General features: G+C 36.2%; 2 protein-coding genes across 2 annotated transcripts in view; one reads left to right on the plus strand and one right to left on the minus strand.

Annotated features, from left to right (window-relative positions):
* RUNX2 (RUNX family transcription factor 2) overlaps positions 1-5,115 on the minus strand; it is a 147,085-nt gene extending 141,970 nt beyond the window's left edge. The window contains exon 1 of the mRNA XM_058800979.1: positions 5,058-5,115. Within this exon, the coding sequence (XP_058656962.1) occupies positions 5,058-5,115 (58 nt within the window). The remainder of the gene's footprint in view (positions 1-5,057) is intronic.
* SUPT3H (SPT3 homolog, SAGA and STAGA complex component) overlaps positions 1-27,611 on the plus strand; it is a 254,085-nt gene that overhangs the window by 34,106 nt on the left and 192,368 nt on the right. The window lies entirely within an intron of this gene.

Raw genomic sequence — 27,611 nt, forward strand, 5'->3', positions numbered from 1 at the left:
GAAAATAACAGTTGTATGCTTTCTTGTTGCAGTTTCTTAATTGCTTGTATGAAACTTGGATTCTCCCAGTGCTGAATATAAGACCCCAAAATGCTTCAGGTTTTACCATCTTAAACTCACTATTTATCTTGAGGCTGACTTAATTAAAATATTATATACTCTGGGGCATATTAAACATGGCAATTTATTGTAATTCTTATTAATGGAGTGTATTTAATGAGTTTTCAGAACCAACTCCTTCCCCTGCAACACACAATGTTGATTTTTATTGGGTGCATAGAGGGAAACATGCAGATAGTTTGATTTTCAGGAGGTGCCCAGCACTGACAGCTGCCCTTGGCTCCTGCAGTATTCAGGCAGAGAAATGCTGCCCCTTTGCAGCTTGGCAAGCACAGGGTAATTCCTCCCTTCCCTCTCTGCTTCAGTTTCCACAGAAGTGTTCTGGACTCGAGCATAAAATAATGCCAGATTCTGCTTGTAGCTTCAGCTTTTTGCATTGATAGAGTTCTAGCAAGTATTTCTTCATCTTTTTTGCATTGATAGAGTTCCAGCAAGTATTTCTTAGTTGTTATGGATGTTGTTCATTGATGGTGTCTGCCACAAGGTGTGACAGTACATAAACACATTTATTATCTGTCTCTCTTGAACTGTCTGCACTGCCTAGTTAACATCTCTTGCCAGAATTGTTAGCTGCTTTTTTTTTTTTTCCTTTTTACTTTAATGGGTGCACTATTAGATCTTTGTTAGTTACTTGTGGCTGCTCTGAACTTCTTGTTACTCAGTAAAAAATACAACTCTCTTCTGAAAGCAATTGGGAAAATAAAGCTGTAAGGTGCAATTTTAAGATTAATATTAGTCTGACCATAACCAAGAAATCACACAGATTGAGAGGAATTTCAGTATTATTGTCATATTCTTAATGTGGGGTGGCAGAGCCTTTAAATATTTCTGGTAGAGTAGTTAATACAGCATGGAAGTTTGATATTTGTACAGTTTGTAAAGGAATTTGAGGTGTTACCCTATTTTGACTTCAGTTTTCAAGTATGCACTGGTGCATCATTAATCATAGGAAATGCAAAAATAAATAATATAGTCCCTTTGGATTTTTCATGTGAATACTTACCTTTTCCTTTTTTTGTATATACAGTTGAGGTATTTAGGTAACCCCTAACCTTTTGCTTCAACAAGGAGGTACAGTATAAAAATATTACCACAGTCTTCATATGAGCAGTTCTCTCTAAGAAAACCTCTAGATGAATATTTATTGAAAAAAAGCAAAGTTGCAACACAGAATGACTTAGCTTGGCCTGAATATTATATTTTAGACCACCAGTGAATAAAATTAAAAGCACATGGATTTTGAATAACTAGAAAAGGTTGTAATTGATTAGCACTGCATGAAAGTATTGAAGTGGAGTGAGTTTTGATTTGTGAATGGTCCTATTCAATAGAGATTAATCCTGTATGTTTGATAAAATCTTAGTGCCCCTAATGAGATTTTTTTTCCTCTCCCAGTTTATTTAACCACCAGATACTCTGATATTCTCCTAACAACCTGGAACATTTTCATCTTACTGAATTTTACATTGGTGTAGTTGATTTAAAGAATGTTGACTATTAATAGTTCATTTGAGGCAGCTAATTAAACAGATCAGTGCCTACAGACCTTGTAAGTGATGAAGAGCAATCCTGCAGGGTTTGGGGCTTTCAGATAACGGCAGCCTCTGTGCGAAGCTGCAGCTTTCTTAATGCACGTGAGAATACTCATTCCTGCATAGTTTTCAGTATTATTATTATTACTGTTATTTAAAAATCCTGGTGTTTTAAATTATATTTTATGCAAAGAGCAGTGATTCCTGAGATTTTGCTTAGCATTCACAATAGTATGAATACGTTAAACAGAGCTGGAACATACAGAAAACTGCTTTCTATACACAGATAATGCAAAAGGATTTGTTTCTCTCTTTATCAGTCTCCTAATTAAAATTAAACAAACCCTTTAAGATTTCCTACCGAACAGTAAAGCAGATGAGAACTGAAATTTACAAAAGGTTTGGCATTTTTTGATGAAGAAGATACTGAGGAGTGTTTTAATATAAGCAGAACTTGAAGACTTTAGATTTACTATATCTCCACTGGGATCAGCTTCCAGAAATTACATGTGAAATAATTGATTGAATTATCAGCTAAACAGGGATCCTATTTCCTTCTTTCATTGGATTCTTCTGCACAGAATATAGTTGAAGATGCCTTTTCCTATTTTCCTATTTCAAAATTTTAATTGTTTTTGGAGGCATTTGAGAACGTTTTCAGTCTCTGAAATACTTCGAGTTAACAATATTTTTCAAATTTTATACCAAATATGCTGGGTTTTTTTCAAATTTTTTTTTTTTTTGCGTAGTGTTTATTTTGAGCCTTTTTTTTCCCTTCAGATGTTATGGATATAAATATAATAGCCTTTGCTGAAATGAATCCCGTTAGATTTAAAAGCCTGAGAAGGTTTACACAGGCTCAATGCAGTCAAAACCTGTGTATAAGTGGCACAAGGTAGAGAAAATCTGCATGTGAAACCCGGAATGTAGTTAATTAAAATGTACCAAATTGGAAAGGATTATTTGTGTTTGCATGAACTAGAAAAGGATCCTTCCACTTTGCTACTCTTTTTTTCCCCTTTCATATGAAGTCAAAAACATATAGATAAAAATGAGTGGAATAAAAGCTTTCAGGAATATGTTAATGGCACAGATTAGCAGCCATGCGGGTTAATCATAGCTGTTTTCCTGCCCTGTTATAACTTGTCATTATGTTTCATCAGTTCAGTTTTGAAGAGAAAAAATTAAACTCAACAGTCCTGAAAGGAATAAGGTAGAGATGGGAAGAGAATGATAGTACAGAAAGGAAGAACAGATCGTGCATTCTGAGGTGCTGCTGCATCATTGAACGGCAAATTCATGAGCAGCTTGGGTATTTTGGCTTTTTTTTTTAAACAATAAATTCTGCCTCCTTTTTATAAAAGTGGGTTTTCCAAAATTTGGTTTTAGCTCAGGTTACACTGCTTACACATTGACAGAGCTGATGAGATTTTGTAGTTCCTGCATCTATTGTTTGTGTGAAAGTGAAATTCAGGTATCCAACCCTATTTAGTGAAGTTCAGGAAAAGTATTAAGCACAGTATCACAGTATTTCCCAGTGGCTTTAAGAATTATCAGAAGTAGGTGAATTAAGCAGTCAGACTTGGTGTTTTGATAATTTTAGCCAACTAAATTTCTTCTAATCTCTTTTGGAAGTAAAAGCAAAAGAAAGTCCCTATACATGTAAACTGTATTTCCTGTTGTAAACACTGGGATAATGTGGTCTGGCTATGCTTCTGCTGTGCTTTGCTCCGACACCAGTTTGGGTAGAAAAGCTGCTTTGCCGGGTCTGTGTTTGCATTTCAGCTCAATGTTCAGGGTATTACAGCTGCATGACTAGCCACAGGTCATGTTATCTCATCTGGTATCTATAGGTCATATATTAAATTGGTCACTCTCCTGCAAAAAGCAATTTCTTCATTTCTGTTCCTATACCTGGTCTCAGAGCTTCATGTGCTTAACTGGGAACCAGTCAAAGTGTGTGAAGTAGGAGGGGTAAAAGGCACCCCAGTCACTGCAATAATGGGGATGTATGTACTGGAAATGCTTCTAGCATTGTTGTTTTTCATAGGAGGGGGGCAAGGGAGGGAAAGAAATAGGTTTAGCTACAGTCCCAACATAATTTCAACATGACGGACACCATTAAAAAAATCTTGTAAGTTTTCACTTTTTTTTTTTCCCCTAAAACTTTCAGAATTTTCAGTTAGCCTGTCTGAACTGCCTCAGTAAAAGATGCTTTGAAAAAATTTTGTGACTGTACTTCTTGCAGTTCATCAAGTGTGATGATAATAAAGCATTTTCCAGTACACTTTAAAATATAACTTCATTTACTTACAGATAAATCAGTTGACATCTTATTTGATTCTATTTAGTACTTGCGAGTGAGATGCTCTCTACTGATTTGAAGTCTCTGAGAGCATGAAGCTTTTCAAAGTAAGCAAAGACAGAGGTGCAATTTTATAGTGTATTTATGAGTTTTATGAGCATTTATATGTACAGTGCATATAAATAATTACTTCAGTATATACATATATGATTTCTTAAAGGAATCTGTGTTTACAGTTCAGAATATTGAAGTAAATATTTGGCAGTGCTCTTCTACAGAGTTTTTTACATCCCACTTTGAATTAAACTTAAAATTCAGCAGCATGTTAGATCATGTATTTTTTATTTCATAGCTTAGTATTTTAATGCATGAATGTTTTGCCTTGTTCATAATAAGTGTAATGAGAAGAATTTGCTTTTACAATTGAATATATTATCAAACAAGCTTTGCTGTGAAATGAGGGCAACTGAGGACTAGAAAACTGCAGATTTACAGTGATAACTTCATCTGAGATATATGTGTAAAAATGAGATGCCTGGAACAGTGATAGGGCAGTTTTGGGTAGGATAGGCTGCAGTATGCTACACACTACTCATTTTCATCAGGTTTAGAGAGCAAGCAGTCTGAACCCTGTGATTTAAGTCTTTTACAGTGTCTTTAGTTAACCACTCATAGTGGATATATCTAAAAGTGTTACCAGAGTTCTTAATGAGATTTTCTGAGCTGCTGTTGATTAACTCACTAATTGCTTTATCTTTTGCCCTGAGATAATATTAAACATTTTGCTAGATCCCATTAGGCTCTTTCAAATTCATGCAGCTACACCTTGACCCCGGTGACAGCTGAGCACACCTGCTGTCAAACTCTCAGGACCAACTTCCCTTTGCTCAGCTTGCCAGCTAACAAATTTGTTCTTATATCGCAGAAGCTATTTACAGTTACTTCCCCCCAAAAAATACCCCTTAACAACCAGGTATACTATTTCAACATTCTAACATCCCATTCAGCATTTTTTTGCTTAGATAACTACAACCAGTATTGTTCAAAGGAAGAAAACTCTCGACAGTGAAAAACAGAAGCTCAAATATTGCAGAACTTACCCCAAAAGAAGTTTTGCTGACATGGTGTCACTGAACTGAACAGGCTGTTTGATGCCATAGTCCCTCTCGGTTCACGCAGAGCTTTCACCTTCTGGTGCAAATACTTCTTGGATCCTCAAACTGAAAACACAAACCATAGCCAAACCTTGTTTTAGTTTTACTGTGTCCCTGGATTGCAAAGACTCTATAGTTGTTTTTTTCTCTGTCAAAAAATTGTGTAGTGCTGGTAACATGTGAAAAGGAAGGCAACAAAACAAAAAAAAAAGAGAATGAGCAAATATTTGAAGGACCTACTATTACTGCATAGACTGTGGTTAGAGAGCACTTACTGACTCTGTTGGTCTCAGTGGCTGGTAGTGACCTGCGGAGATTAACCATTTAAAAACCAGAGATTCCTTTCTGTCCTCCTGGAGAAAGTTTGCACCGCACTTGTGGTTCTGTGGTTGTTTGTGAGGCGAATGAAGCATTCACACAATCCAAAAAAGCAAAAGCTTTAAAACTCCTTTTTTTTGCAAGCACTGTTACTGGAGCGAGCGAGTCATGTGGCTGTGACATCAGAGGACTCCAAGTAGGACTGCCTACACTGTGGCTTTTTCTTTCTCTCTCTCCTTTTTTTTTTCCTTTTCTTCTTTTTTTTTTTTCTTTTTAAATTTTTTTAAAATTTTCTTTTTATATTTTGACAAAAGTCTCATGTAAGGCCTTTCCTGGCATTCAGAGGGACATAGCTTTTTAATTTTTGTGACTCATGAGGCTTTGGAGAGAGTACAAAATGCTGTAAGAGCCCAAACTTCTGTACAGTTAAAGCATATGGACAGCAGAACTTTATTTGTACTCTCAGTTCAGGTTCCCCCCACTCTTCTTCCCCCTCCTTTTTTTTTTTTTCTTTTTTTTTTCTCCTCCCATTCCTCTCCCTCCTTTATTATTGTGTCTGTGGAAAAGTGAGCAAAATTGGCACAAGTGGCTGTGTGAAATTCTGAACAACAGTGATGATTTACAATAATTTACATCTTTGGATTGTATCACGATCTTGGGTCTGCTTCATATTTGCTGGGTGGCTGGATTCCTTCTGTTTTACTTTTTCTCCTTGTCGTCTTATACTTGTGAATCTGTAACTCATTGTAAGAAACTTTACCTTTCCTAAGGTCTAGTAGCAGGCTGCTTGTTGGGGTTGTGTTTTTCACTGTAATTGGCTGTCACAGAAGTGTTAGTCTGGGGATTCCTTTGCAAATCTTAAATCATGTCTGCCTTGCTTTGCATGCCTTCAAAACTACTTGGCAGTTTTATGTGATGCAAATTAAGGGCAATTATGTTTCTTTTATATTTGGGGCAAAATGTCATTTGGATATCATAACTGCTTGTGTGCTGCAGCCTGGGAGTGATGCTTTGGAACTCCAGCGTTGGGAGGATTTAACGTGGACGTTGTGTAACAGAGTGAGCTGGGAGGGTTTGGTTGTGCTTACATTAATTCCTTATTATAGTTCTGTTGTTTAAGGGAAATAGAACAGTCTTAAACTTTTGGGGGGACTATAAATAACTTCATTCACCAGTTAATGTTAACACTTAGTTTTAAAATGAAACATAAATTTGATGCATATGTAAGGCTCAAATACTTAATATCATCTGTGTGCATGTGTGTGTGATATTTTTTTATATGCTTAATGTATTGTAACTTTGACTTTGATTGTGTAACATAAGCCCTGACTGTACTGGTACAGAGTGGGTTAACAAAAGCAGTATTTTTTTGTTTATAATAGAGGCTTTGAAATAAATTGCAAAATGCTGTGTGTAGTAAGGAGTAATGTGCACAGACAATGTGTATTAGTAGTCTTGATTTGCTCACTCAGATTCAGAACAAAATTGGAAACATCTTTGAGAAAGTATCTCATTTTTTGCCTCTTTGGACATTATATCTAGAACTTTTCATATTATCCTGATTGTACCACAGATGCACTGTAATTTTAAGTTTTAGCTGAATGAGTTTAATGTTTTTCCTTTTTTTTTGGTCATTTTTTGAGGGGAGCAAAAGAACCATGTAAAAGATTTCCTAGATATAATTTGGCTTTTATTTGTAAAATAAAATACATATCTTTGATGCTGCCATCCCTCCTTTTTTGTTTTCCTCTTTGTCCTGAGCTTTCTTGGTTAGAAATTGGCCAGGAATTGTGTGGTATGAAAGCTGGAGGTGTGGGTGGGAACCAGGTTCTCGGGTTTTTTGGGATGAGACAAATGAGAAGACTTTTTCAGTAAAAAATAAATGGTTTTGATTTTTGTTACATAATTATAAAAAAATCATAGATCTTCATAAAAACTTATTTCATAATAATTATTGTGAGGTAAACTGCATTGTTCTTCATTCAATACTTTGAGAGTTATTACATGTTGCCAAACTTAGAGAATTCTACCATAAAATGAAAAAGAAAGGTTCTACAAAAAACCTATTCCGCTTTAAAATAAGGGTTATATTTAATTCTCCTATTTATGAATTGCTTTTATTATTGTTTACTCTGTATGGTTAAAAGCATCAATGAAGAAATATTAAGGATATCAAAATAATGGAAAGAATACTAATATTTTCATATACAGATTATATTTGTATGCAGTAAAGTTTTAATCAACTTTTGATGCAGCAAAAGCTTTTGGAGGTTGCTGCCTCTTATTTGGGGAACTCTTAAATTCTAAGTTTGGAGTTTTCAGCTGCAGTTACACATTGAAGGTATTGATCAACTCCTATTTGATGGCAGGTATGCGCAGTATTTTTAAATACTAGATAACTGTTGTCCTGACCTTAAATACTTTTTTCCATTGATAGGAAAAAAGTTGTTTAATTTTCAAAACTTTGCCCTTTATTTTTAGTCATACCTTTAGTATGACAATATTGAGCTTCCTACAGAATTCTGAATATAAAAATTTATTGCATTGAAGTGCTGTTCTCACACTTTCTCCAGAATGGCTTTTTCATGCTTTCACTTGTGTATGCAGAGTTATTCTCTAACTTTGGATCTGATACCTTTATGATTTTTTTTAAACTTTTTTACCTGTTCAAATCAAGAACACTACAAAGAAGTCTTCATCTAATAAAGCAAAAGCCATTAAAAACAAATAAGCAAATTCTATAACTGAGTAATCGAGGTGTAGTTTGTAAAAACTGGTACTGATAAAAATGCAGGTTTTTTTTAAATATAGAAACATTATAAAGCAAAATTTTGAGACCAAATACCTTTGAAACTGGTGGTTGGTGGTGTCTTTTGGTATAGTTTGCACTTCTGATGACGCAGATGCAAGAATCCTGAAAATCCACTGTGTAAATCAGTGTCTTGATTGTAGACTAATGCTTGACAGGCTCTTGTTTAAAGGTAGATCTACAAAAAATGGAAGTTCACTTCTGAGTTCCACAGGGGATGCTTTGAGTCCCAATTACACTTACAAAGGAAGTATTATGCTAAGGAATTTCTCTGGTAAACTTTGAGCTTGATCTTTGATGACAAATGAAATCTAAAAGTCAATTGTAACGCAACACCAAAAGATAATTATATCTTCCACTGTTCTTTAAACGTGTTTTGGAACTTTTAAGCTATGCTCTATTTCCAAACATTTTGCCTTATGTCACTCAAAAGTTCATCCAGTGTATAAACAGTGTGATGCCCTGCTGAAAGTTTATTTGTACTTAAATGTTTGCTTCTATGCTACAACTGGAATGATATAAATACTCTGCTTAGAGCAGTGTGATGACAAACTTGTTAGATTGCATTTCATTACAAGTTTTACAATATATACAATAACAAGATGCTGATTTTTATAATTCAGAAAGTCCTGGTGCAGTTTCCCCAGATGCAGGTATTCTCTGTAGGTGTTGTTAACGTATCTGTTTCCACGAGAGCAGGTTTTCTGCTGTAAGTGAAACCTCTTTCCTTGGCTGTGTTTTTCAAACTGAGGAGTAATTATAATTTTTAGAGGAAGAAAATCGTGTTTTCTGTAGGTTCCCAGCCAGTACATTTAAAATACTGTTCGTTTTCAAATACTTGCATATTTTGGAAAACTTCTGTTGTTAGACTTGGGTATTTTGTAGGCTTCTCATTTCCATTATCTCTGCAAGAGTAGAGTATGTTGATACCACTTTATACTAACCTTTTAAAGCAAAGACTAAAACTTCCAGTTGATTAAAAAAATTGCAACAGCAAGGATATTTCAGCATTCCTTCATTTTAAAATGGTTCTTATTGCAAGGGTAGCAGTGAGCATGTGAGTGTTACTGCTGCCTTTCTTTCTACCTGCTGCCTAAGGTAAGATACGGTTTGAAGTGGATGTTGCCTGGGACCATTAATGTAGAAGGGGAAAAAATTGCTGTTACCTTTCTAAGGTAAATAAGTGTTGTCTGTTTTTTCTACAGTGCAGTCAAGCTACTGAAGATCACATTAAACCTTAAACTGAACTGTTGTTTAAATTAAAAAGATGGTCATCTCTTAACCAGTGAGTACATCATGGCATAGCAAGTAGTCAAAAATTGTTTTCATTCACTTTGTGTTGCCACTTCTCTCACTTCTTCATATCATAGCAAAGTTATTCTCCAGTGAAATAATCTAGCCCCTGGTCAGGCTTTGAATAAGGGGCTGCATCTTAATAGTCAGATGTGTCTCATCTTGATTCTTCCTGCTCAGGCTTTTTTTTTTGACAAGCATTTTTTTCCTTGTGTTCCTAGGTCTTGTGGACTGCACAGGAACTGAGAAAAAAGTCCTTTTGATTAGATGCACCCATTCTAAACACTCAATATATGGTGCTTAAGATCATCCTAACTTCCTAGTTATTTTCTCCTGTCTGTATTTTTTTTCTTTATTTTTTTTTAAGTCAACTTGCAGAAAATATGGGAAACTTGTCTCATATAACAGCTGAGGATGTGGCTAGGTTAAGGCAGGAAACTGCTACCCACAATGCAATGTTACATACACTACCACTTAATAAAATTTATTTCAAACATGCTACTGACAAAACCAAAGAAAAATAATATCCTAACTATGCTAGTTAGTACACTAAATATATCTAGGGAAAAGTGAAAGTAATCTCTCTAGAGCCTTTCCTGCTTCTAGGATACAATGCTACTAGTAGTTAAATCAGAGCAGATCTCAGCAGTTAAAAGCAGTGACCTATTTTTAGAAAATATTCATATTTCTCTGGAAATTAATTATTATGTGCCTTCTAGTAACAGTCAAAGTTATTTTATGTGAACAGAATTCAGATAAAGTCTCTTCTTAGTTTTTGTGGTTGGCAAAATATCCCCTTAGGTCATTTTAAAACTTGCAACTTTTCTTGCTTCATCCCATTTTCACTGAATCTTACTTTTACTGTAGCCAAGCAGCCTTTTACCTCTCCTTCCCACTTTTAATCTCTTTGTAGCTTGGTGTGAAAATTTTCCATGTCATTCGTGGGAAAGGAACTGAAAAGAGGAAAATTCACTTTCCTGAACCCTGAAGATTTAGGAGTTCCAGTTATTTTATTTGATTGCCTGCATTTTGAAAAATGTAGCAATTTGTGAGAGGTAAATAATTAGGTTAAATTCTAAGATAAATTTAATAGACTCAAATCTTCTGTGAATATTTCCAAATATCAGACGGAGATGCATATGAGGTCACTGAAGCTGTGCCACAAATGTCTCGAAAGTCTTGTTCTGGATAGATTCTTGTTTCTGTTTGTTTTTAAATGCATGTATATGAAGGGCGATCCTCTTACAGAAGGGTTTTGAAGCGCTTGCCTCTCTAGTTAGAGAACACTTATCAAGAACAGCTGCTGTAGTGCTGTGGATCCTATCCATGGACTCATGGTGGTCTGCTGAACAACGTTCTTCAAGTTTGACAGGTGAGACAGAGACTCTCCAGTGCCACTGCTTTTGGATGAATCTAGCTGTGGTTGGAGAAAGTGCATCTTGCCAAAATATATGGGTAAGACCACACACAGTCTTTAAAATAGTTATTGTAAGCTTATTTTTAGGCAGTATGTCTTGACAGTTCTTTTATTTGCATGCCAGTTTCACTGCTGCTTATAGATTTTTCATTTATTTTAGTAATGGCAATTGCAGATTTAGATCTATGTTTGTAAAGCTTCTGCACAACATTTACACTGGAAAAATACAGACTTGCTACTTTCAAACCTCAGTCAAGATTAGAGAACAGATTTTAAAAGATATTAAGACTGAGTATTTACGCTCTTCAGATTTGGTGTCATTGTTTTTATATTCAACCCCATTTTCAGGGGCATAGTTCAGCAATAAAACTTTGCTTCTGGTTTTAAAGTTATACCAATTTTAGTAGCTTCTGTGCTTGTATAAGTCTGCAGCAATGTCGATTTAGGACATGAAATGAGTTCAGTAAGTAATAAAAACGAAATGTATTTTTTTTTTAAATTGCATACTTACTAAATACTGAATTTAGAATCTGTACTTTATATGTTATAACTACTGAACAGTATTTTTCATGTATACTTTAATATGTAGAATATTCTTTGCATTCTATGTGCCTGCTTCAACAGTTGGCTCCATAATGTGTATTTAAAATATTGTGTGTTTAACTGACAGTGTGGAAGGGGGTTGCACCCTGTAGAATTTGAGTAAACAATACCCATTTGCTAACTTTCAGAGCAGATGTTTTTTTAATACTCCAAGAGAAATTAAATATAATACCGAAAAGTAATACCATAAATCATTCATTGGGTAGTGATGCTTAAAAGTTATGGATTCAGAACATGTTTTTTTCCCTAGTTCTGTATTTTCCAGATTATCTTGCATAATTAATGCATGACTATTTCTCAACAAAACATTACTCATTTTTTATTACTTAACATTGCATAGGACCGTTGTTTATAGCACTGGACTTTACAGACAATTAAGGAAATAGTCCCTGCCCTGAGGAATATACAATTAAATATATGCAGCCAGCCATTTAAGAAAAGTATGAAAAAGATGGAGGGGAAAACCCCATTATAATGAACAGCAGTAAAAAATAAGTGAAGAACTTCATGAGGAAGGGCAAGCAGTTAGTTGTAATTTTATTATTAACTTTCTCCAGATATTCTGCTATAAAGAGTATTAGTTATTTGTATTCAATTGACTGGTCTTGTTTTCTGCTTGAACTTGACCATGATGGCTGATCATCATGGTTCCTTCTCTATATTTTGAAAAAAACCCCAACCCCAAAACAATTACTTATGCAGTGATTCCACAGGGAAATATTTTCTGCTCTTTGTGATTCTCACTTAAGTTTGAGATCCTCAGTACTGTACACAGTATTTTTTAGGAAAAAAAAAAAAGGGAAAAATCAGGTACTTCCATCCTGTCTCCTGTTCCTCTTCATGTGCTTTTTCTTTCCTTCTTTTCTTTATTTAATACCTGGATTTGCTACTTTTTCACAGCTTGTCAACAGTCTAAGCTTTCCCTTGTAATTAAAAATGTATTGTGGTTTTGCGTTGGAGGAGAGATCTGAGTATCATTCATGAGAGAATTGAAAAGAGGTTGAGAAAAGAATGGAAAGAATAAAATTGGAAGGAGGAGATTTAAAAAGAAAACCTTGGGTTTTAATCAGCTTTAACAGTATGGCTCCCCTTTTGTAGTGAAAGAGTACTGGAGGTGAGGAGAAATGAAGATACTGGAACAGGATGAAGAACCAGAAGATGAAGCCCTTTTCCTGGGGACAGCAGACATAGGAGAAAATTGCCCTCTGGTCTTCCAGGCCATGTGAACCCCAGTTTGTTCTGAAATAGCCAGTTCAGAAATGCCCAGCTGTGCTCAGTGTGGTTCCTTTGAAGGGAATCGGATTGTTTCTTTATACCACTTAAAAATGGTCTGTGGAGGTGTGCCTGAAGAATTCTAGAACCTGAGGGATGTTGGGAAGATTATGGGAGATGTTTGTATGAGATTTCCAGTGCCTGATGTGTTGTGTCCTGGAGAGTTGGTTGATTTTTCAGTTGAGGAGGAGAAAGCAGGCAGCATTTATAGACAGTCTGTTCAATGTTGGCCAGATAAGCAGGTGTCAGTTCTTTTTAATACCTTTTTTTTGTCATGCCTTGAGTAACAGACTGCTTAGTAACTGAAGGGTGGTAATGGAGAAGAAAAATAAAAAATGAATTGCAATCATTCCTTCCACTCATACCTCTTCCTCCTCTGACCTTCCAACCTCAAAAGTGAGGAAGCTGGGCTGTTTTTGGAGAGACCCCGTGGTTTGGTTGCCAGAATCCAGACCTGTAGCTTGTAAGATAAATAATGCAAGCTTTGAGGAAATATTCTGTGTGGATAGGACAGTGTATGTGTTGCTTATTAATGCTTAGCTATTTTATCACTTTAACCATTTATTTCTGTTCTCTTTAGATGGATAAATAACCATTTGTTTTTAGAAAGTAAATCACTGTCTGTGTTTGTTGTCTCCATGAGGGAAGTGCCTAGGAAGCAATCCAAGGAATCAGTTCTGTGGAATACTGACAGTTGGCTAAACAGAGTTCTTTTAATGTGGAGCCCCAGCGCATAATGAAAGTAAATTGTTACATTTCCATTTCAGAACACACAGGTTCTGGGTCTGCTACTTGTCTGTATGTAGTCTGAGGCGTCAGAGATGCTAAGTAGAATGAAATTCTGTGTTTTGGCACAAAATGATGCAGATGGGCTGTTGGTGTTGCCTATCTGAGGATAGGCTGTAGCTCTGAATGGGCATGGAGCACCTCAGTTGTTTTTGGAGCTGAATGGTCAAACTCCATTGGTGAGTGGAATTGGAGTGTGTTGGAACAGGAGCACTAAAACACAGTGATGTTGGAAAATTCTGCAGTCACAAGTTGATCCAGCCTGAAAAACAGGTAGTGTTTGCTTGTATTTTCTAAATTCTCTCCTGCAATCATTCTGCTTTTGGAATGGTGTTTCAGTTGTTCCAGGCCTAAAAAGACTCTGGAATCAAGGATATTACTGTCTGAAGATTAGTTCAAGAAACAAAGCAATCTCTGTTTTGTGTACCTGCACGTTAATTGGTTATTTTTTGGATGGAGTAATTTGGCATTTGAAAGAAATCTTTATTTGAGGCGTATGGGATCTGTATTCTAGATTATTTCAGATAACACTTACTTTGTACTAAAATCCATTAGATGAGGTTGGCTGCAAGAGTTCTGTCCTCTGTGGCACTTGTCTCCTCTGGATTCCATAGTCTGTAATTGTGATGCCAGAGCAGCTCCCTGTAGCCAGACTCTTAGTGTATTTTGGGAACCCATGGGGATGCAAGGCTTGATGCTACCAGACTGTTGTTTAAGCTCAAGCAGTGCTCTGGGCAGTTGTGGCTTTGCCAAAACCAATGCTGAAGGAAATGTGGCTTTTTGTGAGCCAGAGTTCATTCCCATGACATGGGTTTTGGGGTTGGGGCCCTCAGAAATAACTGTAATCTCTGAAAAGTGTAAAATGTAAAACATTTATCTTTCACAGTTTGTGCCTTTATGTCTACATAGTAGAGTATATCTAATTTTAAGAATAAACCTCTATAATTGGGATTTGGGAATACCACACAATATTAAATTTATTTTGTCATCATTATCCTGTTCATTTGGTAAAATTACTGATTTTCCTTTCTTCAAAGTCTTTTAAATTACTTTTTTTTTTTTTTTTAACAAACATCTAAATGTTTTGTTGCTTTTTAAGTCCAGTTGTGTCCAGTGTGAGTTCGAAGCAGCTTTGCAGCTGAATGTTTATATTTCAGTTTTGGGAAAAATTATACCAGTCTGTTCAGAAATGGAGTATGTGCAGTAGTAAGTGGCATCTTTACAAGCTAAACACAATGATCAAAGTGCTGAAGAAATAACAAATTTAGTTGTCTTTTGGACAAAATTATAATGGAATAGCCTTTGGTTTGTCATTTAGCTTTAACATGATTTATTTTTCTTCTCTTTTAATTGAAGAACAAATCCAATTCATAACTGAATGCAATTCAATCTTCTCATTTTCTGATGTGGGTAGAAAATATCCGTTTTATCTGTGCATAGAAGCTACAGTAATTCAAGCTTTATTTTTCCTTTTGAATAACTGAAATAAACTTAAAGAGCCAGACTTGAGTATGCCAAATTTTTTTAGAATTCATGAATTTTACAGAACAATTACTTTTTGAGTGCTTTTCTGTTCTGCTCTCATCAGTACCTATTCCTAGGTTGGACATGTGACAGATACACAGTGAAAATAATAAAGATTTTCTGTAAGATTGCCTAATTGTTTAGTGGCAGATTCTGAAGAACTTACAAATAGAACTATTGCCATCTAATAGGGTGGATTTGGGTCTTTTCCTTGTTTGTTTTGTTTACCTGTTTTTCCTTGTATTTGTCTTCCTCTGCTAAAACAGTAAGCTTAGCTGAATTCTAGATGAAGAATAAGTTGAAGTTAGCACAGAAGATCTCAAATTAGGGTTTCCAGTGACCATCCTTACAGCCCAACTGTATTTGGTGCATTATAATGGTGTTAATTGATTGCAATTTTTTTTGTCATCTCTGGAACTCCTGACTTATTGCATGGAAGGAATGCTGCTCACTTCAGAGTTGGTTACTCAGAGATTTTCTCATTACTGATTGCTCATTCTGTGGCTGTTTGCCATCTTTCCTGCACAGCATTCAAACTGCAGTATGGAGAATTACTAACTTTCATGTGCTCTGCTGGCTCATGTCACACTATGAGAATACTTAACAAATGTTAATTATGTTATTCTCTTCACAGTACTCTGGGGAGAAATATGTTGCTGTCTGTGTCAGATATATAGCTTGGTTGGGGCTATGCAGAGAATAAAATTAAAGAAAGTAAAAGACAAATATAACCCCAAATTTCTCAGTCATTGTACAGCTAGAGGGTACTTGTTGTGAAAATGCTTAGCTTTGTCTCTACATCTTTTTAAGTTTAACCAGTTCATTTTGTCAGTGATGGATGTGTGAACTGCTAAAATCCAATACCATGGCTTAAACAAGGAGTGGATAATTATTGATCACCTCTGAAAGGGGGCACAGCTGAATGGGGTGTTCTGGTCTATTGTGATGTTTCTGTTTTCTTGTACATAGATGAGCTTCATTGCTTGTGTGTTCCAAACATAAAATTGGCAGTTTGGAACTCAGCATGTCCACTATTATGATCAAGAGCCTGTGCAACCTTTTATAGATTCCAGTGGAGACCAGATTTCATCACAATACTGGGAATGATTGATTGAGGCTACAAGTCTCCTGCACCTGAGTACCAGAGTATTATGTGGCCTTAACACCTGACACATTGATTATGTAGTTGTTGGGTAAGTTCCTGTTGAAAATACATGGTTTTGTTCAGCTCTTCACGTGCCTACAATCTTATTTAAATCATTGTTACACTCTAACTCCATTTTATGTAAATATTAAAAAAAAACCAAACAAAAAACCTGTGTTGATAGGAACAGGCCTTATGTAGCATTAATAAATAAAGACCTTTCTTAATTGTCTAAACTTAGAATCAGAGAAATTTCAATCCAACGTCTGCCCAGTGGTTTGGTGGTTTTCATTGGCTTTGCGTAGTCACTTGAACTTGGCATGCATCTATCCTGGCTTGATTATTTCCTTCATTTACCATAAATCAGGAATTATTGTGCTAAAGTTACTGCAATTTTATGAAAGTAAGAGCTGTAAAAAAACAGAGACTGTTGTAGTGATAAAGGGCTGTGATCTGGTGCCTGAGAGATGAGATTAGACTCCTATGTGAACCTTCAGGCCTTGAGGTAAATTGTGTAAATTGTGTTCTGTCTTTCAGTTGGACATCTGTAAAAAAGTTTTGTTTTTTCCTTAAACATCAACAAATTTATTTTTGAGGGCTGTTCAGATGCCACTGATGAGGATCACAGGAGCACCAAGATTAACTGAGTTTGCCTCTGCTGCATTTGATAGAATCTTTAGTCCCCTGTATGTCTGAGGAACAGAGAAGGCTGGATGATACTTTGCCACGAAAGTGAGATTTACGCTACTCAAATGGGTGAAAAGCAAAGTAATACTATGGGGTTGTTTAAAATTTTCTCCACAATCAGCATTGAGGAGCATTTGTTTTGTAGAATATTAGTGTCTTTCAATTGGTTTCAACCCCTTAATGCAATCTCTCACAAGTTTTCTGATGCATTTCTTCCCACTATCACTCTTCATATCCTGGGAAATGCGTGAGTTAGTTGGAGAAATTGCTAGTGGCTATGGTACTGTTGTATTTCTGGATTTATGTTGCTACTGTGTCTGTGTCTCTTGGGGGTTTTTCAAATTTAAGAAGGGTGCAGAACATAAGCAAGTGTTCTACTTAACCTTGTCAATTAAACATCACCATGGAGTCATCAGGGTACAGACACTGCCTGTCCCCCATGCATCTCTCAGTATAACTAATTTCTTTGTTAAGAAAAAAAAAATTGGGGCACTTACAAATCTTGTATAAAACTAGACATTTCAACCGAGATCAACATTTTGTTGTTCAAAACAGGATAACAGCTGTGACTTTGTAAGCTACTGTTAGTGGTTTTTAGAAGCTAATTTGTCAGCTTGCTGGCATGCTGAGCTCATTTGCTGAAAGAAGTTGATGTCATCTCCCATCTCGTTCTTTGTCAGAGATCAGCGTCTCCTCTGCTTTAACCAGTGAATCCCAAATAGAACATTACAGACCAGGGCTGTTTGCCAGTGGCATTAGTTTTCTGTTTATGTAACTTCAATGTAGAGCTTTCATGACTAAACACAAAATTCAGCTGTCATATGAGAGTTGATCACCCCTTTTATCAGTATCTTCCATCCATGATATTTGGCTCCTTTCTGTGTACTTTGAATTAAAAAAAATATGCAAAGAGCAGAAATGTTTATTATTTTCAAGTATTGCCACTTAATTTATTCAAACAGCATTCTGTGTGGTTTATTACTGCTTGTTCCTCAACTAGCACAAAGTCAGGACTTATTAATGACTAAAAATAAGGTTTCTTGGAAGAATGAGTAACTGTCTAAATCAGTGCTTATCAATAAAATGTTAATACAGGACATTGTTTCAACACAAAAGTGTTTATAATTACTGTTGAACATCCTTGTCAAACTGCAAACTGACATATTTTCAGGTTCTGTCTTACTGCTAAGAAATAATTGCAACACTGTCAGGGAATTTTTAATGTCAGTTTTAATCTTCTGATAAATTACTCAGTGGCTATTTAGTAGCCTCAGTAGCCATACAATATGTAGTGGGATATAAAGAAGAGATCCTCTTTTGTTAGACACTGGCCAAATAAAAGGTGAGAAGTGTAAGGGTAGGAGTATTTAATTTTTACATTAGAGGAAAGTGACTTGCAAGGTCTGCTAAGGATCTTCATACAATCATAAAATATCCTGAGCTGAATGGGACCCATGAGGATCATCAAGTCCAACTGCTGGCCCTGTACAGGACAGCCCCAAGAAATCCTCACTTCTCCATCCTGCAGAAGCCAAAAAGCTAATGGCAAAGTTTTTTAGAGAGTGAAATGATGATTGTAGAGTCACCCAAAGATTGCACAGAATTGAGTGTGTGACGAAACAGGTGAAATCCATTGCTGATAAACCCACGTGAGCTCTGTGCTATTAATTGTCATAGAAAAAGATTCATGGAGAGCTCTAAAAGAGAACCTTAGTAGTTCCCAAAAATTGATTGGGTAAATTGATGAATTGGATTTTAGAGAAACTGAGAGTATCGGAGCATAACAGTGTTACTAATAGTTCTGCTGTTGTATTCATCCAGGTATTAAAAGCAATATTCTAGAACTGAATGAATTCTGTACAAGGAGAAGCTAAACTGGCAGGGTGCCTAAAAGCCTGGGAAGACACAACTGGGAGGGGAATGTGATAGAAATCTGGAATTATGAGGAATGCAGCGAAAGTGAATGGAAACAATTATTTCCCTTTTTCATAACAAAAAGTAGGGGTACCTAATTAAATTATCAGATGGCAGGCTTAAAATGAATACAAGGAAGTAGTTTTTTAACAGTGCATAATTAAAGTGTTGAATTCGTCAACAAGGCGCTGAAGAAGCCAAAAATTACTGTAGTTTGCAAAGGATTAAGAGGAGATCGTGGAGGTGAAGTTTATCTATAGCTATAAAACACAGTTGTCTAGTCATAACCTCAGGCAACACTTTAGGTCTGTTGGAGAGAAAACCAAGGAGGGGTTTTCCCTGAGCATTCAGTACTGGCCTTTATGGAGGGAACTTGATCTCTGTGCAGATCCCTGTTCTAAAGGGTTTGTGTATAGATGAGCTGATAACAGCACTGACATTATAGTGCTACATGCTGTGTACCAGGGTATTACCGTGGGGAAAGTCACCAAATCTTCAAAGATCTGATCTAAGTGTGTAAATGAGGAAGTGCTGTAAAATCAGGGTGCAGGAACTTAAAACTAAGTGCATATGCCTATAAAGGTAAGTGGATTGTTCTTCTGTGGAAGTATTTTCAAAAGTGTTTAACCTCAGTAGTATTCACCAGCTTTGTAATTTATTGATCACCCACACGTTAATATTGCACAGTGAATTTTAAAACAGTCAAGTGCTTCCCAGTTCTATTTTATCAGGTTGGTCACTGATCCGTTCTGATTTTCGCATCTAAACTCATCTTTATTTTCTTAACATTTTTAAGCCTGTTTCTTTGATGATATTTTGTGCTCCAGTTGTTATCTTTCACTGATTTTTCCTGGTCTTCCTGGAAGAATTGGCCTAATAAAACCTGTATGACTGTCCTCAATGCAACTATCCTCTATGTGTTCTAAACCCAAGGATTCATATGTGACAAATTACTACTTCAAAAAGTCTGGAAAATGCTGGTGTTAAATAATCTGAACCTTAATCTTACAGAATCATGGAATGGTTTGGGTTATAAGGGACGTCTTTTTCCAGCCCCTACTGGGGGCATGGATACTTTCCACTAGACTGAGTTGCTCCAAGCCCTGTCCAATTTGGCCTTGAGCTCTTCCAGGCATGGGGCAGACCCAGCTTCTCAGGGCAACCTCTGCCAGTCCTTTTCTGCAGGATATAGCTCCACTGAAAGATGTGTCAATACCTATGGTAGTAAGGTTACTAAAATTCTATTAGTTCATCTAAAATGATTGACTTTTGGGAAGATAATTTGGTGTATTTAGTGTATCCTACTTTTTTTTTTTCCTAAAAGTGTGCTTTGATGAATCTCTTTGGGCATAAATTTGGTTCCATGTCATCCTTGCGTATGAAAGAAATTTAAGCCTTAAGGTGTGCTTAATAATGAGAAAACTCCAGTAGCATTTCAAAACATGACATCATAGATGTTAGTTAGTAATGTCTTAACATGCTGGACAGACAAAATGTACTCAAATCAAAATGTGCATATCTGGTTCCAAGCACCTAATTTGAGATTTTTTGTTTCTTTTGGTTTTACATCCAGTATTTATCATCTTAGATTTCAACCACACACTGTTATATATGCCTGAGGGTGGAATTTGTACATCTCTTTATGGAGTAGCAACACAAAAAATGATGACATTGCCACCTGGACTGATTTATCCTCATATTGTCACAGATGTATGATGATACTATTCAAACACTTAGTATTTGCTTTGTCAGACATTTCAACACAGTAAACTAATAAATCTAGTTGAACTTCTTCTGTAAGATTGATCGGTGCAAATATATCTAATCTTATCTAAAACATATTCAGAACTTGATTCAAAAATGTTGGTGCCATGTTTGGGGGTTGCAGAAGGACCACACATCTTGTCAGTGCTTCTTTATTTGTTGCATACAAAGCAGACCTGTTTTCCCTGAATCTTGATTATTTCTAGTGTTAGGAGGTAGAAGTTTCTAACTTCCTCTTTCTCATCCATTAAAGAGTAGCAGTTTTGTGGTCTGACTGATTTCTGCATCACCAGGCGATCATGTAAAAAGCCTTGTACTTGTCACTTGCTAATGAGGTGCTGAGCTGCTTTTCCTTTCTGTTCTTCGATGAAAAATGGAATATCTGTAGTAAAACAGGCTTACTTGTAAGCTCTTCCTTCTTCTCCTGCCTATGAATGACCCCATCCCCAAAGAAGTTTTTAATATGGTCCATTGATTTTTTTTTCCAGGTTTTTGTTTCACCAAGTGACATGGAAAATTCAGATCAGCACAAATGTATTTTTATATTTTAGTAAAGGCTCTGGGATTGGATAATAGGGTCAAATTTGTTGTATGATTACCTGTCTACTCAGTGTACATGCATGTTTATCTGTGAAGGTGGTGGAGGAAGACAGTAGAAATGAAATTGTTATTTTTTTTTTCTTGGTGAAAAGGAAAATGACATTTATTTTGATGCCTAGACTTTATGGGCTTTCTCAGTGTCTGATGTTACTGTAGTATATGAACTAATAGCATATATAATCCTCTCTTAAACAGCAAATTAATTTTGATTTTGCCAGAAGTTGTTACATTTTTCATTTACTTAATTGTTGCAGCACTGTGAATATTTTGAAAGAATGTAAAACTGAAACCACTTCATCCAGATGTGCCTGCTGATTGCTGGAAAAGCCTGGAGTATGGGTTGAGCCAGACAATTAGCATAATATTGGCATATGTGGAGCATCATTAGTAGTTCCAAATAAGTGTCATGCAAATATGTGTTTGGGCTTTTTCTCCCTAGAAGTAGCAAGTAAATAACTTTGTTAAAATGTAAGCAAAGTGTTTAATTGGGAGGAATTTGTCATGTTATAACAAACCCATATTGAGGCTCTTGTTCATGTATTTCAATATTTTGCCTATAGCAGGACCAGAACTGGTTACTTAGGAAGAAACTAAGAATTGTTTCTTAGCAAGGGGACAGATGTGCAATTGCCATCTCATATGAGGGGAAAAACCCCACCTGACCATCAGTCGGTGATTTGGGTTTCTGACATCCAAACATGTTTCATAAGTTACATATAAGAGGAATTTAGGAGTTCTTTAATTCAAGTCTGTGAAGTCTTTCTGCTTTCCAGGGCCAGGGCATGCAGCTGATGTACAACAAAACTGTATCTCGTGGGTTTGATGCTATCCCCAAAAGCTTCCGCAGTGGCAGAGGGAATAGTTCTGTAACGCTTCGACTTATGGCCCTACCATCATCTCATGTTGACTGAATGATTTTGTATTTTGTTCACCACACTGTTGATTCACATTGATATCAACAAGGAGAGATTTGTTTTTAATGCCTGTGCTGTGTTCAATGTTTGAAAATACCCACAGATCAATGGTTTTTGCTGTGAATGCCAACAGAAGTGTCTCCTTTGCAAAACTGAGTGCAGTCTTTCCACTGGATGAAGAGGAGCATTTAGTGTGTTTTGCCTCTGAAACCTTCTGTTACTTATAATATTTTTTAACCTCATAAAGTTGGATAGGGTTTTAAAAACACTGGGGCAGTTCTAGTTCCAAAACCTTTTGGGTCTGATGCTGAGGGCTGCTCACTGCCTTCAGTTCCAGGACAGTGGATGTCTGAACCTTGCTGGTTTTCATTACAGTCTTCCCTGGACCAGAGGATGGCTCTTGTTAAAGCCCATGTCCCTCCTCAGTGGTAAATCTCTCAGTGATGGCAAAAACTTCTGTTGTAACTCTTAAGTACATTTTATTTCTGGTGTTAACCAGGCATGAATCTCCTCTTCCTGTTCACTTACGGCTGAATAGTTGTAAGAGGGATTCATTTCATTAACTTTACATTTCTGCTTGTCAGCATATGCACCTGAGCGAGTAAGCATAACCTTCTTTCTATAGCCAGCAGCGAGAAACAAGCAATTTTACGTAGTGATTCCCTTGAAAAGAAGGGTCTAAAATCAGTCAGATGAATCATAACATGTTTCTCTCCACTGCCCTGGAAGGAAGCAGAGACTGACTCAGGTATTTTGCCCCCCACCCAGAAACATCACCCACAATGTCTGTGTTCCACCCTGAAACTGAGGGAGAGCTGGACCAGGAAGTGCAGGTTGGTACTTGGATTTTACCATCAGACTTATTGCCATAAAATGTGTGGTGCTGTACTTATCACATGGTGTTTATCTCTGGAGTGGGTCTTTGAGTAGTTTTTCCACTCTTTTGTGTGACTGGTACATAATAGTGTTATTGACTTCAAACCTTCTTTTCTAAAGTGTAGCTTTATCTTAATCTCAGATATGCTCGATTTTTTCTTCTTTTTAAATGTGCTGGCTTAATTTTTTTTCTTAGGATATGAGCACTTTTCTTACAGTTTAGTTAAAATTGAATTTATTCCTCTGTTCCATTTCCATACCATGTTTGTAGCATTAAAGCTTCTTAAATAAATACAGCTAAGAATTTTAAATTTTGTTAGGGTAATCTGTGTCATCTTTCTTTTTCCTTTGGTAATTAAAAAAACCCCAAAGAAATGAAAATAATTCATCAGTCAATCCTAGGGCCTTAAGACATTCATCATGTTTCATCTCTGAAGCAGATCCTGCAGCAACTTTTGTAAATGAGCATCGTTGCTTGTGGAAGCAATTCAGTGAGGCTTGGCTGGGGAAGGAACATCTCCTGAGGTATTGCAAATGTAAGAGCAGCTCATTGAAGAGACTCTTTCCCCAAGAGAGAAACTACACCCAGCTTACAGCACTTTTTTAGTTTATTGGAACTTCTGACTTTGTGATCAGACCTTGGGTTTTTGATGTCTTCAGAAAATCTAATATTAGTGATGATTTTAGTGACTGCAGCTTCAGTTTAACTGAGTTCTGAGCTAAGGGAATAGCTTACCTTTCCTTGTAAGCCTCTCTTCTCTTTCTGCCTGTGGATGGTGTGTTCCCCCTTTACCAAGCTTGTGATTTAGATGTCAACCTCAATTTCTCAAAGATTTACCTCAGAACAATTATGGCATATCTTGCTGCTAAACAATTTGCAAGATAACAGTATTTTCTTCAAACTTTTAAGTCAAAGTTTAATGTCTTGTGATTTATTTTAGTTAACTCTGAAAGAAGTTGATTATTTTAGATTTTTTTTTTTCCTTTGGCGTGTGAACTCCTTTGGACATGTGTCTGTGCAGTTTCTTTGTACTCTGTGATTGGGGCATGAAAGTAATCTTGTGATAATAAAAATTAAAGGCCATTCCAAGAAGAATGAAACTAGTTTTTAAAATAAATTTTTTGTGGGCAGATTATAGTTAAGATGAGAAATTATTTTAATGCAGATACTTATTTTTTTTCTGAGTTACTGTTTTAAGTTGATTTTCCTTGAAATTGCATTATTGCCCTCAGTAGCAATTGATATTATCACTTAGGTTAATTTTAGAAAGTTTATTTCCTCTGAGAAGAAAGTAGGTGATGTTAAACATTTTGTCATTTCAGGTTGAAGTAAAATAAAAATATAAGCAAATCTAAGCTCTTAAACTATGAATAATATTGTTTAAAAGCAGAAAATTCATATTGGGACAGCTCTAATCAGCAGAGGTACCTTCTGTTTAATGGAAAGGCTCTGAGTCCTGCTCAACCAAAGCTGAGAGCAATCACTACAGTCTGTGCTGCTTAAAAGGATGGTTTTCTTTCTTGCCTTTTTTTTTTCCTCCTCTAAAGAGGAGGTTCATGTGGACTGAATTCCCTTGTACAAAATGGGCATGTTTCCCAGGAAAAACATGATACTTCACTAATCAGGATGGAGCCTTATCCTGCAATGGGACCTACATTTTGGTCTTTTCACCACATCATTGCTGTTTTCTACATGGACAAAAATAGATATAGAGTAAACCAACCCAAAAAGTCAATTATAGGGTTTTATAGTGATGTACTGTGAAAAATTTGGTCATGTTTTTCATTATACAGAATGTTCTTTCCGAAGACATAAACAGAAAAAAAGCACATATGTTTGATTTTAAAAATAACTGTGCTTAGCTGTTTAAAAATGCTGGAGACATTTTGGATAGTTCTAAATTATCAGCATCATAATTATATGATAAAACTTCTGTGTAAAGAACTATCTGGTTTGTAATTATTTAACTGTTGGGATTTTGGGGCTCAAGAGGTATACTTTGAAAATATTTCTCATACATATCTGAAAAGTCTGACTTATTCATCTTCCTCTCCTTTCTAATCAGGAAGTAACTGTTAAATCTGTGATGTCAGCTTAGGGGGAATGATTTAATTTAGAAAGTATTAACATGTGAAAGGAATATTGGAATGAATGAAAACAATTTGGTCCACTGACATTTAAACCAGTTATTATCCTAAGAAAGCGTAGTGCAGGAGAGATGCTGAGGTAATGACTACAATTACAGTATCAAAGCAATAAAAATTAATATATAATAATAGAATTATAAATGAAAGCCCCATTTTTTCAGTTGTGGGTGCCAGAAATTCAAGAGATAAATCCATATTTGGTTATCCACAGAAATGTGGTAAGACTTCCATAGGTGTGGAGCTTTGGCAATGTCACGTGTCTCATGGCAAAGTGCAAATGCTCAGCACTTCTGCAAATGAGACCAAGTCCATTGAGTTTTCTAAACATGGGCACTAATACTTGAAAGATCAGGATTACAGATATTGAGAGTTATGTGAATAACTACTTTCTGAAGAATAGAGGGTGTTGGGTTTTTTAGAAAGCTTAATTTGTTATATTTAATTCTTGCTAAATTTAGAATCCTTGAATGATAGAATGGTTTGGGTTGAGGGGATCCTAAAGACCATCAAGTTTCAACCCCTTGCCATGGACAGGGACACCTTCCACTAGACCAGGTTGCTCCAAGCCCCATCCAGCCTGGCCTTGAACACAGGGATAGGGCAGACAAGACTTCTCAACCCACTACATAGACTTATGCCATTGTCTCACCACCCTCACAGTTAAGGAATTTCTTCCTAATATATAATCTAAATCTTGCCTCCTCCAGCTTTACTCTGTGCCCTTGTAAAATGTTGCTCCCCAGTGTTCTTGTAGGCCCAATTTTGGTACTGCAAGTTACTTTAAGGTCTCTCTGAATCCTTTTAGATTGAGTCTAATACAGTTTCTAATAAATGTATGGGGAACTTCAGAAACTTTTATTTATGTGTATATTGCTAATATGTTTTCTTACTAAATTTGCTCATTGTTTTGCTTCACACTGAAGCTATGTATGAGGTTGCTTGCTTTGATCTATGAGAACACCCTTCAATCTTAGGCTTTAAGGAAAATAATTTATAAAAATTGCTGTTTCTTGAGATTTTTCCATATGCTAAAACCACCAAATGTATCATTTAATAATAAAGATACTACTATGTTGGTTACTAATTTTTTAATGATTTCTAAGCAGTCTGTTTCCTGTTTGCAAATACTTTGTGTTTTCAGTACAGTAAATAGTCATAAACCCTGTTGCTTGTACAGTGTCCTCCTATTCCTCCTATTACCAGTCTGTATAATTTTTTATTTCTCCACAGAAAGCAGAACTTGCACACCTTTTCATTGAGGTGCCATTGTTTATGAAAAGGACTTTCATTAGAATATTAAGTCATCTCTTGATGTTTTTTGCCAAGCTGGAAAAGTTGAATTCTTCCTTTTTTGCTTTATTTTCTAGTCACTAACTTATTTATCTGTCTGTTCAAGATGGATCTTGGGACTGGGACAATGATTTTAATATCCACTGCATGAATGGGGAGTAGAGAAGTGAAATAACTTTCCACTCTTAACAGCTGATGGCCACAAACATTTTTGACTTTCTGTGGTGGAGGGCACTCCTAATAAACTGAATTATCTGCACTAAATCTTAACTTCTCTTCAGTGTTACCCATTTTGCAGGTGTGATGTGTATTTTTCTCTGAAATATGTGGCTCCACTGTGAGATCTGTATCCAGCTGGTTTTGTTTTAGTGCCCTCCTCATTTCCAGGTAATCTACATTGTTTTTAATGACTTTCTTTTCCTGGATGATGCAGGACCAGAAGCATCCCATTGTGGAGGCAGTGTGGACGTGGGGGAAGGTCAGGCAATGAGCAGCTGTGTGAATGTTTAGCTGCCAGTTGAGATCAACCTACTGCATTTTATCTTCAGGTATTCCTGAAGTCTTCCAACTTTCAAGCCTTGGCAAAGGTTGAAACAGATGCACAGATGTGTGTAGATGGAACAGGGTGAGAGTGAGGTTATAGGAGAGCAGAGGCTGATGGGAGAATGGAAGAATGGGAAGGAAGGCTGGATGGAAACGAAGAGGTGGATTAAATGCCAAGGGAATAGAAGGTGAAAAAGAAGAGGTGGAGAAGGAAGTTCCAAGAACAACCATTACTCATTTTGCCTCATTTCTCAGCAAAACCAGACCAGAATGTGATGAGGTCTCAGTTTCAGCATTCCTCAAAACTCTGATGTGAACAGAGATATTGGGAAAAACTCCTTTTCTTCTTTTAGCTAGGCTAAGTTGTCTCAGAAGTAGAACTTGAGAGATCCTTGGGGTCAAGGTGGTGCAGGAATTCCAAAGACAAAGTAAATTATTCAGATGTATGCCCATATGTATCGCTTCTGGGCTTAATAGAATCAAACTGTGGTTACTATAAAGGGAACTTTGTTTACATTCTCTGGATCCATTTTATGTAGTTAAATCTAAGTAATGTTTCTTCTTAGGGATCATCACATACTTTAAACCAGGGCCCAGC

The sequence above is a fragment of the Ammospiza caudacuta genome, chromosome 3 (assembly GCF_027887145.1).
Source record: "Ammospiza caudacuta isolate bAmmCau1 chromosome 3, bAmmCau1.pri, whole genome shotgun sequence".
Taxonomy (NCBI): Eukaryota; Metazoa; Chordata; class Aves; order Passeriformes; family Passerellidae; genus Ammospiza; species Ammospiza caudacuta.